The sequence below is a fragment of the Anopheles funestus genome, chromosome 2RL (genome assembly GCF_943734845.2).
Source record: "Anopheles funestus chromosome 2RL, idAnoFuneDA-416_04, whole genome shotgun sequence".
In the NCBI taxonomy this organism is placed as follows: domain Eukaryota; kingdom Metazoa; phylum Arthropoda; class Insecta; order Diptera; family Culicidae; genus Anopheles; species Anopheles funestus.
This window is the reverse complement of record NC_064598.1, coordinates 13,701,952-13,716,516: the sequence shown is the minus strand read 5'-3', so window position 1 is coordinate 13,716,516 and position 14,565 is coordinate 13,701,952. Positions and strand designations below refer to the sequence as shown.

The 14,565-nt window shown below is 44.8% G+C and overlaps 2 protein-coding genes across 2 annotated transcripts; both read right to left on the bottom strand.

Moving 5' to 3' along the window:
- Window positions 1–1,844: 1,844 nt before the first annotated feature.
- Window positions 1,845–4,167, bottom strand: LOC125765203 (uncharacterized). The gene is made up of 3 exons (XM_049430121.1): window positions 3,595–4,167; window positions 2,918–3,038; window positions 1,845–2,612 (listed from the first exon to the last, which is right to left on the bottom strand). Exons 1-3 carry the CDS (start codon window positions 3,859–3,861, stop codon window positions 2,320–2,322), a joined length of 681 nt encoding a protein of 226 aa, XP_049286078.1. The 5' UTR covers window positions 3,862–4,167; the 3' UTR covers window positions 1,845–2,319.
- Window positions 4,168–5,567: 1,400 nt separating this feature from the next.
- Window positions 5,568–14,325, bottom strand: LOC125764960 (uncharacterized). The gene is made up of 4 exons (XM_049429725.1): window positions 13,468–14,325; window positions 10,217–11,027; window positions 6,475–8,798; window positions 5,568–6,400 (listed from the first exon to the last, which is right to left on the bottom strand). The coding sequence occupies exons 2-4, from the start codon at window positions 10,217–10,219 to the stop codon at window positions 6,289–6,291; spliced, it is 2,439 nt and encodes an 812-aa protein (XP_049285682.1). The 5' UTR covers window positions 10,220–11,027; window positions 13,468–14,325; the 3' UTR covers window positions 5,568–6,288.
- Window positions 14,326–14,565: the final 240 nt, after the last annotated feature.

Below are 14,565 nucleotides of genomic sequence, written 5' to 3'. Positions count from 1 at the left end.
ATTCAATAGGGCATTACCGCTTACGGAGTGGACTACGAGGGGATATTGGTGACGTCAACGGCCCTTCGAAATTTCTTTCCTGCTGTGTTTGATTGTCATCCAGGCGATGGTTCATGAATTAACATTTTGCCCACTCGTATACTAACGAGTGAATGATAGAGACAATGAACAAGGGGCAACACAAAGCAAACCACACGCACATCCACACATACACGGAAGCACAGTGGGATCCATTGGTTAGCGGCCGGAAAAACTCCCTATGAAAAGTCAACCCGACTGTATGGGGGTGTGCGACCGTATTCGTTTTACCATTTCTTCGTCCTTCTCACTCATCCGTTCCAGATTCCAGGTCGCGTTAGTGAACGTGAAGTGTAAGTGCTTTTGAATGTAAATTGCTCGGAAATCCAAAGTGGATTTAAACAGTTGTTTTTCACAGCCGGGTGCCGGGATGCCCGTCGGTCCTAGCCCATTGGCACGGTATGACGATTTTCTGTTCGACTGTCGTAGATTCGGAAATCGCACCATCGGGTCGTCGGATGCCAGTTCGGTTCCCTCTTTTTTTGCACTTCATCATGTGGCTTTACTGTTTTCACTTGCCTCCGATGGGTTTATTCTTGCTGTACAGGACACCCTTATTACTTGGTGCACTTTCGGACAGCAGCATATGGGTGTTGAGTTACAATGCTCGTATGTCCCCGAATGATTATCGTTCGTACCACAACCCGGGTTCGGTTCGGTAGGATTTGAATTGATCGATTGTAAGGTAGAAGCGATGTGAAATAGGGAATGAACATAATACAAGGGTACCTGCTGCTGTTATTCTCCTTCATTAGAAGGAATACTTTTGCCAATGCCCACAGGATACATAATGGAGGCAGAGGTGGATCATCCACAACGGAAACTGAGCGGCCGCGGGGGGATCGAGGCTGAAGGGGCCTCGAAATTTTTGGCGCTTGTACAGTTCAATATGCATGTTTTGCAATATTGTAACACTTTACTTATTTTCTTTCGTTGGTTGTGGGGCCCCCAAAAACTCCCCCCCCCCCCCCCCCCATCACAACCAGAGTTTCTCAGGTTCAGTTTCGCGAGGATTCTCAGTTAGGGCCCCAAAAATGACTGTTGAAATAAGTTTCTTTTCACTTAAATAATGTTTTAAATAAAAAAAGAAGAAGAAAATAAAAAAAATCAAAAAATTTGAAAATTTCCTAAGGCTTTAGCCCTAGCTTTTTTTGAGTAATTTTGCAAAATTTTCTAAATTGATTTATTTTAATACCAATTGGTTGAAATTAGTTTCTTTTCACTCAAATAATGTTTTAAATAAAAAAAGAAGAAAAAAATAAAAAAAAATTCTAAAAATTTGAAAATTTTCTAAGACTATAGCCTTAGCTTTTTTTTGGGAAATTTGGCAAAATTTTATAAATTAAATTAAATTAAAAAAAGAATAAAAATCATAAAAAATGAAAAAAATCTAAAAATTTGAAAATTTCTTAGTGCTATATATAGCCTTAGCTTTTTTGGGAAATTTAGCAAAATTTTATAAATTGATTTCTTTTAATTTGAATCGGTTGAAATAAGTTTCTTTTCACTCAAATAATAATTTAAATAAAAAAAGAAAAAAAAATCTATAAATTTGCTAATCTCCTAAGAAGAGGCGGATCATCCACTACGCAAACTAAGCAACAGCGGATGGCCTTAAAATAAACCTCATTGATTTAAGTTTATAGACAGTGCGACTCTCTTTAGTTTTGGGGCCCCAATTACCATTGGAGGCAGCTTAGGGCCTCCGAGAAGGTTGATTCGCCACTGAATGGAGGTGTAAAACAACTTGTAATGCTTAGGTTGGATCGTCTTTGCTTTTGTTCAGAAAGAACAGCATAAGTTAAAATGAAGGATCTTTACTACAAATCAATGTGAGTCTCACTAAGCTAACACTTATCATCAATCTGAGATCTTTGTTTATTCGAAAAAAGGGTTAAAGGATATGAATGAACGTGAAATATGATACTATTTGTCAACCTTCAAAGGAAAGTTTTCGTTGGGGTGAATTAATTTATTCAATGCGAACCGTTTTTGTAGCTGATTTTTTTACGCTGATCAATTGTTGCATCTCTTTGCGATTGAATGAACTAAAATTTACCATGGAAAAGGTCAATAATGACACTATGACACTAACCTATCGAAACAGAATAAAAATGCTTGTAATGCTTTATTGTTTTCAGGTGTTTACTTTTTTTCTCAAACTCACTGTAGACTAAAAATGCACATCTGCATTAGGGAGCCGCTACAACTGGCAGCAACAAGAGTGCCACTGCATCCACATCAGATATGACAGGCGTAGATCATTTCACACGGTGCCCCTTGCAACCCTTCCATTGCCGCCCGGTCCAGACTCGTCAGCAAGCGTTTGTAGTTGTAGTTGTCCGCTATTTCCGGGCTAAACATTTCCGCACCCTTCATGAGGGCGTGTGCCGCCCGCGCATACTCATCGGCCGTGCGCGGTGCACGGCAGGCGGAACGCATCAAACACCCATCCTGGCCGGAACCTTCCGCGGCCAGATAGCCGACGATGAGGTTCGCTTCACCCGGCAGTAAAAATCCCCCATTGGCAGCACCTGGACAGATGAAAGAAGCATTACGAAGGGCGAAGCGTTAGAAGGCGAGATTCACGCGAAAGGAGAACTCATTAGCGCTGCGGGACCATTGTGTGTCCCTATTGTGAGTCGGTATGTCGGTTGGTGCTGCAATCGCAAAACCTTCGGGCTATTTCGTTTCGGAATGGAGCATTATTTGCCGCTTCCGGTGTTTTGTTCGACCAGGGGTTTTTGGGGTGGTGGAGGAAAACAATAACAGCGCGACGGCTGAATACGATGCCGGTTCCGGTGCGATGCGTCGGGTAAATGGGGATGATGGGGCTTACCTTCTTCGCTGCGGCCTCTCGCGTACTGACTCCAGTTCCCGGCACCGATCAGTCCGGCGGCGAAGATGAGCGCTTTCAGTAGAAACAGAATCAAGAGATTCGTCAGGTTCAAGCTGAGCACCTGTGGAGTGGGTTAAAGAGATAAAAAACGAAGAAGAAACAAAAAAAAAAATACCCGTATCCATTATGGAACGATTAATTAGTTGTTTTTACTTTTTGATTAGTCCGGGGAAGAAGTTTGCCACCTTTCACTGTTTGATTTCGAAAGTAAAAGTTCAAAAGCAAAAGTTGCGATTGACGTAATAAGTGTGGCGCTTTAGAACGGATGGAATGTAGTTGATTTGTTGGTTTGGTAATGAAATCTTCTGCTCGAATCTTTTGCTCGAATCATTGAAACAGTTTTTCAAACCGTATTTTAAGCAAACGAATCAGATAATAAGACAAAAATTGTGAGTTTTTTTGTGAAAAATCATTAGCAATTTTTTTCTAGTCTTGATGATAATAGAAACTATCATTTGATTGTAAAAAGTAACTAAAATTTGTGATATCATGTGCTAACATTCTGTGTCTTTTTTGTTGCACGCACTGTACTTGATGCACTAAAAATGTCTTGAGGTTAGATTTCTAAAATTTGATGCTTTGTGAGTTTAACACACAGTATAATGAAATACACACACCTGGCTATTTCCTGCCGATCGACTGATCATCTCCTTCGCAACGTATGCGGCCAACTGACCGGCCGGACTGGCCAGAATATCACGCGCACTGTCAGTAAATCCGCGTCCCACTGGCATCTGCTCTTTGCCGAATGGACGGCGCCGATCATACGGCGGAGTGTGCAGCTCATTGCCATCAAAATCATGCACATTGCCAAACGTTTCGGGAATCACAAGCACTAGCATTAGCACGATAACGGCCGACACTAACAAGCAGGTAGGTTTCATCGTGTATCACTTAACGTTCGTTTTCACACAATTTTTTGCTGTTTGGAATGTTCACACCCAAGCACAAGAATGCACCTCACCCAGATCCTTTTTTATTCGGAGCTAAACACACTGCTACAGGTTGTACATAATACTGAGCCTTTGGCCACTGTCGAGCAAGCATAAATATCCTCGGCAGGTAACCGTTGCGGACCGAGGGTAGGTCGCCAGCGGTACCAGCGGCATCGTCAGGTAGAAAGACAATGAGACACAATTTTCTTCGCTAGGCTTCAATCCTAAACATCTCACCATTTGGCAGCGGTTCGAAAGGAAGCAATGCCTCGATAACGTAGCGTTTGTCGCATTTTGGTTGCTCGCTTTGTTATGCTCGCATCAACTCGTTTCCCGTCACCCATCGTACCACCTGGTGCCTTCTGGCTCATCCATTTCCTCGTCGTTTGCACACTTTGTAAATGATTTTAAAGCTTACAATGGAAAAATCTTGTAACAATAGCTGTGGTGCCGTATGAAGAAGCAGTAGTTTCATGTTTCAACTCAACCGTCCGTACAGCCATCGACGCATTATCTGCGTTTAGACGCTTGAGGCTCTCTTTCGCTCACCTTCTTCTACGATGTTTTTAGTCCAAATGTCCATTTGAATCACCGCTTATCGTGGGCAACTTCCGTTCATCCTTTTTTCCCCTTGACCTTCGTTCCACTTTGTGAGATTTAACCAATACCAGTGGAATTCTTTTATTTTTGATTTAATATGTAAAATTCACAACAAAAAATTGTAGAAGAATTCAAAAATGTTAGTATCGTTTTTGCATTGGTTAAACGGCTAACACAAAGAAACCTTATCTTTGAAGCTAGTAAATTTCACCTTTAAACTGTTTCTGCATTAAATCATTTATCCGATAAGTGATGTGCTGTGTTTAGAGTAGACAATAACAATTTGCTCAAATTGTTGTCGTGAGGAAAACCCTTAGGTTGAAGCACTAGTCTCTTACTCACTGGTATAAAGATTGCATAAGATGGTATGTTAAATGAGCCGAACGACTTGTAATCTTTGCAGTGGGACAATGTGTAGAAAGTTTTAAAGTGATCTTTCGATTTCGTTTTCCCCTTTCAATCTTCAAGAGCAGAAAGAAAATTAATGCATTCCTGCGTCATTTATATTATTGGTTGGGATGTTTTTTTTGTAATATGTGTTATGCTGTAAAATTATATATGAGATAATTACTTCTTTGTGTTTAACAGTTTTTAGTTTATTATATGTAGAAGTAAAATGAAACCTCCAGTGCAAAGTATCATCGAGAAAGAGCATTAATTTAAAATATCAGTAATATTTGAAGTAAATTTTTAGTAAAGTAAATTTAAGTAAATAAGTAAAGTAAAGTAAATTTAAATCAAATAAATACGAAGGCAAACTGCTGCCAAGTAAAAAGAAAACATTTATCAAACTCATGTAGTAAATAATTTATTAAATAACTTTTTTGCATACAATAAAATCCTCTCCAATGCAAACAATAACGTACGTTCTGCTACTTATCTATCGTTTTCCTCATTTTTCTTCCTTAACAAGTCGTTTCACAACAACAATAACAACAAAAGTTTAATAGAATCTCGTTTAGATGCAGAAACGCAGCCACATCTATAATGTCACTTATCGAACGAAATCTTCTCGATCAACGATTACTAACTTGCTCGAATGTATTTCTCGCCTGTTTTGGGCATCGTTCATCGATTGCCCGCTAGTCCCTAGCTATATCCCTTTCCTTTGGCATATGATGCTCTGGTGTATGTACAAGTACGGATACATAACACGAAATCAAATCTCTTCTCGTAGTCTTACATAAGGGATTGGTGTGGTGTGTTTTTAGCGTATAGGTAAATGTGTAAAGTTAATAACAAATATTCATAAAACGGGATTTGTTTACGATTGTGTGATTAGTTGGCTAGACTGGGTAATTAGTGTTTAGAATTACTACTTCCTCACTTCACTGGGCACTCAGTCGCTCAGTTTTTAACAGACAGATAAAGGTAACATGATTTTCACTTGCGCTAAAGTTCCTTACGCTCTACGTGCAGCCCTCGAAAAGGGTCACCACCTAACTATGCCGTATCGCTGTTATCGTTGCTTACTATTTTAATATAAAATACAGACATGGTCTAAAACACACACAATCATTCCGTCCCGAGAGCATGAAACAATCTCGGATCGCTCGGGTGTTTATGTCCACAAGCTCACCCTGTTCTCAGTTCTTCGCTATAACTAATAGGATTTTGCAATGGATGGAGTGTCCATGTTCTTCCCACTCGCATTCTTCCCGTTTCACTCACATACACTCATTCCGAAAGTTTTATTAAACATCAACTAGTGTCGAAATGCAAGAACCGTGCCGCATGCCTGTGCCAGTGTTGGTCCGCAGATGTGCTGAAGGGTGTTCAAGATCGTGTTTGCTGCTGGCAAACGAATCGTGTGCAATCGTTCTGCCGGATGGCGTCAGTGACTTCCGACAGGTGATCGGTGAGACTAGCGGCCAGCGCCGGGTGCATCCTACAGAAAATGAAGCAATAAAGCGCGCGTTAAAGAGACACCTTCTTGAGCAAGGTTGTTACAGCGATACCTACATATCTAGCATAGTGTACATCTTCTTCTCCATCAGCACGATATCGTCGGCGCCCTGTTGGATCATCACACGGCAGAAGGTGAGCTTGGCACAGGAAGGATTCTTCCAGTCGGTTTCGCGCAGCTGCTGCTCGAAACGGGCCCGAGACGAGCTGGCAGACTCGTGTCCCACATCCTGCAGGCCCTGCTCTTCGAAGGGATTCCGAGCGATCGAACGTTTGGAGCGTCTTGCAAACTCCCGCTCGTCCGGTGAGTTCATGATCATCACGTCGTACTGGTCCTGATATCGCTGCTGCTGTTGGATAGCTTCCAGCGCCCGCTTGTGCTCCAGATCGTCCAGGTCGAAGGGTAGCAACTCACTGCCCGATCGACGCAGCAGACCCATGTCGAAAAAACGGCCCACAGCGACCGCACCGAGACCGAGGGCCGCTCCACCCGCCATCAGCCCTAGAGCCGGGAGTATAATTGAATTTGTAGCTGGTGCCACCACCACGCCAACCTTGTCCTGAGCCTCGTCAGCCTTTCGTACCAGTCCGAGATTTTTGGAGATTTTCTGTCCGGCCTCGACGATGGGCTCCAGGACGGGTTTGGTGAACTCCTGCACGGTAGAAATCCCACTCTGGAGTCCTTCGCGCATCTGATCGGTAATTTTGACCCAAAATGGCCGCTCGTGCTTAACGCGCCGAATGTAGCCGTAGTTGTACGGGTACGTGGAGGGACCTTTAAAGTTCTCGTACTGGGGCGGTCGCGGCATCTTGACCGGTTGCGGTGGATCGTAGTAATCCTTGCTGCTCATGGCCGGCTCGATCGCGTATGGCGAATGATCGTTGTGTGCCGCCTTGCTGTAGTAATCTTGCACGTTCATGATTTTCTTCATCGCTTTCGTTGGCTTACGCTCCGGCGGAACAGATTTGGCTGGCTGAACACCGAGTTCCGGATGTGCGTATTGGAGTACGGGCTTACGGGTGTCTTCCAACTCCTTCTCCTGGTTCTGTGCTCCCGGACCATTGATGGAGTACAGCTGCGATACGGGATAGTTGGGATTGCCCGGGTTCTGTAACATACGGCGCTGTATCTTGGGCTGTTCGGCTAGCGCATCCTCCTTGAAGTTGGCGCGGCTTAAAATTTGTGGGTAGTGCTTACGACTTTCTTCCTCGTTAATTTTGCGCAGATACTCCACCAAGCGTCCGTTCGGTACTGGGCGCGAATTATCCGCTCTCGAGAACGGCCCAATATTCCCCGTCACCTTCGGTGGATTGGAGTTTATTGCGATAGAACCCGAATGTAAGTTATCCTCAACGCTGAACGGTCCAAAACTCTTGGCCAATCCATCGTTCGGTTGGAAGTTGTCGGCCGTCGTAAATGGTCCGATACTGCGTTGCCGTGAACCAATGCTGGAGCGTCCACCACCATTTCCGGACGGTTTGGCAAAGATCAGCTGTCCATAGATGTCGCCACTGTTTTCCAACTTCGTCGGCACATGTCCCTTCTCGTACGGTACCAGTTCACCATTGATAACGCGAGCATTTCGCCACACCTGACGCTTATCGGACTCATCATCCGGAACACGAATGCCATGTACTACTGGTATACCGTCAGCACCAATCTCCTGCATCGAACGGCCCCGTTTGTGCGTCTTCACTGCTCCATTGTCCTTCATGTACACCGTGTCCGAGCTGATAACTACGGGCGGCGGTACACGACTCTCCTGTACCGCCTCGTCACTCACCTTTATGCGCACCGGACGGCGATCGTTCTTCATCGCACCATGATCGTCGTCGTAGAACGATCGGGGCGGTCGCTCGATACGATTAACGTGCTCCAGGAAAGCGTTGATAATGTCCACCGATTCCGGTGCCGAATCGGCCGACAAACGGTAGTTGCCGGCAATTCGCGAAGGTGTCACGTGGCTTTGGGCAGGAGGCGGTGAGAAGGAATGGGAAACGCCCTGGCTGGTACTGCCGGTGGTAGAGCTGGGAGTTACTGAGACACTTCCGAGCGGTAGTTCCATTCCGTTGCGCTTCTTTACGATGATCTGTACCATGCGTCCATTGTTGGAGCGTACGTTCAGCTTCTGCACGTTGTCCGGGTTAAGACTTCGTGAGACCTTCAGCTCGGTTCGTGTGTAAGCCGGCCGTACTTTCGCCACTTCCTCCGAGGTGGTGCGATTCGTTCGCTCCACCGGAGCGGATGTGTTCCGGGTTGCGGACAGTGCGTCGAGCTTGGTAAAGACTACCGATCCCTGTCCGTTGGGTTGGGTTTCACTGTTTGCCAATGCGGCGACAAACAGTAAGCCAACGGTGGCGAGGGTTAGGATGTATGACGTCTGGAAAGAAGATAACATTTATAGTAAGTTAAAGCTGTTTGTCTATTTTGTTTCAAGTGGGTTTTTTATGTTGAAACGTTACGAAAACGCTCGAAATTTATATCTAAACATGTTTAAATATCATATAATGGTATCTTTCTTCTTCATTCCCATCTACTCATTTGTTGAACTTCTCTCAATTCTTCCTAAAACGACCAGTTTCATAATTACTCATAGAGGAACATCCAACACTATTTCCCAACTGTCATCTTCAATGTTACTACTTCATATTAGTACTTAGTATTGGTACTCAATACTTGGCGTTGCTCAAGATTGGAGATATACTTCATTATAAAAAAATAAACTTACAAAAATAACCTTACTATTTCATCAATCCAACATTTTTACACTATCAATCCATTTCAACTATGTTTTTGGTAGTAAGAGATTAGTAATAATAAATAATAGAAAATTTTGTATCATTAGTGCCCAATCAGTTGGTTATTATTAAGCAGGGATTTCCACGAGAGGTAAAATAATGAAACATTTTTTAACTTTAACTGAAATATTCAAACAAAAAAACGCTTACTGTAACAATTGGAGTAATTTTGATAATAAGTATCGCAAAGTGAGTAAAACCTATTCCAACTCCTTCTCAACCTTCCCCCCTCCCCATTCCCTCCTACGCAGCGTGATCTTCCTCCAATTGCAATTGAAAACCGAAAGCGATCCGTTGCAAACAACCAAGAAGAAGCTGTAACCACCTCGTTTCCCATCCCACGTCCCTATCATTTCACCGATAATGTCTTATTTCGAGCAATTCCGGCGATGTTATTTACCCTCACGAACAAGGGGCGTACAGTTGTACCGGTGCACAAAACAACGGGGGGAACAAACGGAAAACAGACACGGCCGACAGAAAATAATCACTAATCAGCTGCAAGCACCCGATCGTTCGAAACGCCGGTTCGAACCGCACCGATGTTTGCCCGTGGCAATGGCTTTTCGTGAAAGTTTTTTTTTCGTTGTTGCTTCCACCCGCCTCCATGTAACTGTGGCCGCGAATTCCGATCATGGCAGGGGAATCGTCGGGAACTCCTCCTGCCCCCCCAGCTCCCCACCGAGACTTACGCAATCGATAAATTTCACCCGATTGCGATAAAGTCAATCGCATCGCTGGTGACGGCCAATTTGAGCGATGATCGATTCCACGGTCGATCGAGTTGTGGTCGCCGGTCGTCCAACATTGCTGTCAGCGGGACCGTATCGAAACGATCGATCTGCCCGTGCACTGCAGCTGTCATCGATCGTTTCCTTAACCCCATTTATTTGCCGGAAACAGTCGGTGCTATTCCGGCCCAGAATGTTAATTGTCCTAGTAAAGGATCTTACGTCTAAATAGAAGATTTAAGCGGTAGATACGAAGCGAACACACTTACCATTTCTTGCGCAGCGTGTTAACTGTACGGGCGAAATCCAGACTATGCCAGCAGCCGAAATCGAGAGCGTCTTCTAAGCGCCTGGTAGCTGGTGAAATTTTCCACTGGTGTCGCTGGGGTTTTTCCGCTCGATCGTTTTAGAAATCAAACAAGTGTAGCGCAAAAAACAAAAGGAACCCGGCAGCTAAAAGTCACCTGGCCAACTACCCAAAAGGGATCCGATAAAACGTCGTGCTCTGATTGTTCGATAAAAGCCACTGCTGAGATTGATTGTTTCCTCGCTTGTCACCGGTTTCGCTTCGTCGCTTCAGCTCCAGTTCCACCCTGTTCAGTTAATTATTGTGTGGTACGTTGTTGGTTGGTTTTTTTGGCGTATGTGTACAGCAGCCGTTTTTCTCGTCACGCGTTTTCCACCCAACCCAACTGGTGCACCTTGCTTGTGTGTGATTTTTCGGCTTTTCCTCTTCGATGGCACACCGTTTTTCAGGTGGCAACGTTTTTCACGGGCACACAACACAGCGCTAGTTCGATTTCTAATTCCTCTCCAAACTATGCACATGTACCTCACGCACTAACTATCTCTCACTCTCTCTCCCTCTGTCTCTCTCTACACTTGTACACGCACGCACTCACACACGCACTCACATATATGCATCTACACAGATGCACCAATTACGACGATACGGGCTGGTGTGGGCAGGTTACAATGTGCAGGAAATCGGATCTCTCCAGCACCGGCGAAACGGTCATCTTTGCAGGAGTTGGAAAACCAACAGCATGTTGTTTCCTCGGTTCGGCTCCTTTTTTCCTCCTTCAGGGCGCGGTGGGTGGAAACCAAAAAGGGAGGGAAGAAAATAGAAAAGAAAACAACAACGAAAGAGTTAAGAAAACGGAAAGCGATTCGATAAAGCGTGTGCACCACATTGCCAATCTCCCGTTACCGTTACAATCTAATTGTTATCGGTTTTGCTCTCGGATACCGTATCGGTATCGGATAGTGGGAGAGAGCTTTCGCGAAACGTCACCCCGATCTACTGTCTACCCGGTTTGCAAAATACTTCATACCATCCTCTTTAGCCATTCCCGTTTCCCACTCTCCCATTGCTTCAGCTACTCTTAAACATCCATTGCGCAAAAGCTTGCCAGCCGGAGCCGGTGAGCCGCACTAACATACACACAGCCGAAGGCTTGCTTGTTGAATTTCACTTTTATTTGGAAAGTATCGCCTTGAATTCATTTATTTATCTCATTTTGCCTTTTCCACCGCGTTTTCCAACGCATTCCAGCGGCATGAGTGTTATGTTGGGTCGCGTTCCAAACCCCCTTTGCACCCTCTCCACCACCTGTCTCTTTCCCTTACGTTCCCCTCCCCAATTAACTCATGTCTCCCTCATCCCATTTTGCAAAGGCTCATTGGTACCGGCATTTCTTCGTCATGCAGCAGCCAACAACCATATGTGCGTGTGTGTGTCTGTGTGCATTTCTTCTTCTTCTGCTTCTTCGGGTGGGGGCTTTTTTTTCGCTGACCATGTAATATCGTTTGCCTTTGCCGATACCGCCACTCAACTGTTACGTTATGCAGCGCTCTTCGGCACCTTCGAACCACCACCGTGTGGCACGTGAAAGTGATGAACCTGACGCACTCTTATGCTACTTTGCCCAGGCGAAAGACACCTTGCGCGATGGGCAATCACGTATGTATGTGTCAGCCGAATGGATCGGAAGGCTTTCTTTTAGCTTTATCTTTCATGTCCACTCACTGACTGGGCACGCTATCATACTCCATTTTTTATTTTCGCTCGTTTCGATTGAAGTTGTCACAGACCGCAGACAGTGACCCACAAAATGTACGACAAAGGGCGTAGGAGGAGGGGGAAGGGGAGGGCATTCGGATCCTTAACACAATCTGATAATAACCTTATCCAGATGTGAGCCGGCCAGCTGGGATCATTATAAACTAGATCAATTTCACATTACAGCCAACTAAACGAAAGACTTCAACGATGGTGAAAACAACGAACCTGTGCCAAGTTGACAAACGCCGTGCAGTAAGTGGATTAAATATTCATCAATTGCAAAAACTAGTTTGTTATCAAAAATGGCCCACCACTTAATGGTGGTGGCAATTAATTCATATATAAATATTGCCATTTATGTATATGTGATGGCCGCCGAAAAGAGAGATATTCCCCTAACATGGTAGAAAAGTCATTTCTAAAATGTTGTTAATTTACTGTTTTTTTACTGTTCATATGGATGCGACGTTTAAACGTTGCAAAGTCCGCAATACGATCGCTTCTGCTACGGGTGTAAAAGTGCAGCAAATTAATCACTGTTGAACCGAAATTCCCAATTCAGCTCACACTCGGCGATCTGCCTTTTAAATGTACTTTCCCAAAACGGGCCCGTTGGACTGGAGGGAGGGAGGAATGATTGGTGGAGCGAGACGATGGGAAGGGAATTGTGCATACGTCGTCCCCGGAGTGTCTGGTTTGGGTTTAAGATTTTAACTTTCCCCTTCATTCGTTGCTTCCCGTTTCCCGTTTTTTTCCCCGTGTCTCAAGCGTGGGACCACTGCATCTTTAAAGTGCCATTTCACAAACACTCCCTGTCCGATTGCGCCATCGTCTTGTTTATGCATTTGAATATTGGAGACACACATACACACACACACATACAAACGCGTCTAGGAAGCAAACAACCGTTCGATCTGCATCCGATATTCGAACGTGTATTGTCGATCGATCGGGTTGTCGGTTTTTTGTTCTCTTTCTCTCTCTATCTGTTCGCACGATTCGATGCCGTAATTATTCACTTTGGAATCGTTTCGATGGGCCGGTCAATTCGGGCATTCGATATTCTCGGCGTTCCGCGTCTTGTTCCGGTCGGTATTATTTCACTTTCACATTCGTTTTTCTTCCGCTTCGAACTCTTTCGCCGCTCGTTCCGTTCCTCGAAGTACGGATGCTGTGTGGAGATGTAATAGACATGGGAGTGGAGAAATGGCGACCAAACAACAAAAAGACAACGCAACTCCCACACTCGATTATGTGTGTTTGGCTGCAAAAGTTCCACAATTACAACGGTGCGAACCAAACCGGAGGAGGTATGATGAAATGGCCACGTGATGCAAACAAAAAGGCCTTTGTAACCGTTCACTTTATAGCTCACATTTTATGGCATATTATGGCAGTATCTATTTAATGTGTACTAACTACTTCTACTAAACCATACTTATAACTAAAACATACTTTATAGCGGCCACCAAAATTCACGCACACCGCACACACACACTACTAGTCAGCCTCGGTTTTTTCTCTGTTGGAATGTACTTAATACTGTTTTCCGCGCAATATAGATGTAGAGTATTTTTCACTGGTACAAAAATAACACTATTTTGTTTCGGGTAACACTGCTCGATGTTTAATGCGGTTTGGTGGTCAAATTTGTTTTTGTTTTCTTTGCAGAAACTGAATATAATACGTGTTTGCTGCTGCGGGAGTCAGGTATCCGTTCGAAAGGATGGATCGAATTCGGACCGGAATTCCGTTTGTGAAGAAACGCAGGAATAGTAGTTTCCTGTTTGTTTTTCAGCGTGGTCTAGCTGTGGGGGTTCGTCGTGCGTCGCATCGAGCGCTCAGATTGATACTGATTCGTAGTGGATCCCGGTGCCAACCGAACCCAACCTAAGGCCAGCCGGAGCGCCACGCCGGTTTTGTAGTGGGGGAGACATTGTACGTTTTGCTTGCCCGGTCCACCCTTCACTTCACCCGGCTGCGAAGGGAAATTAAAAGTCTCAAAATCTCAACACGAAGACGAAACTCTCTTTCCCTTCCCTCAGTCCTCCCTCTTCTTTCCCAATCCACCATCGCGCTCTTCCATCAAGTAAGCGGGTGCGATTGAATAACGTAATAGCGCTGGAAGTGCATCTTTGCGAAGCGAATGAAAGGATTGCATCTCCCCTCGTTGAAGTTGATGGTAAAAGGGGAAGTGAAAGGGGGAAAAGGTGGGATGAGATCGTGGATCACCCCAGAAACCGCGCACCATCGCAAACAGAAAGGAGCGAAAGGGAAGCTGTGTCGTTTTGTCTCGCGTTTGTTTGTTGGCCCGAAACGATCACGGGGCCACGGGTTGGAGAAAGCCACCAGGAGAAGGTGGAACGCGCGCCGCACAGATGAAAGCCTTTCCATTTGCTCATATGTGTGTGGATGCGATCGAGTGGCGCGAAAGAAAGTTGCCATTTTGCTGCCATCGAAAAATGGTCACCCCACCATCTCTCATATTGACGGCTCGATCGGAACGGGACGAAAGATTGCGTTGAAAGTAAAGCGACGAAACTGCCATTTCCG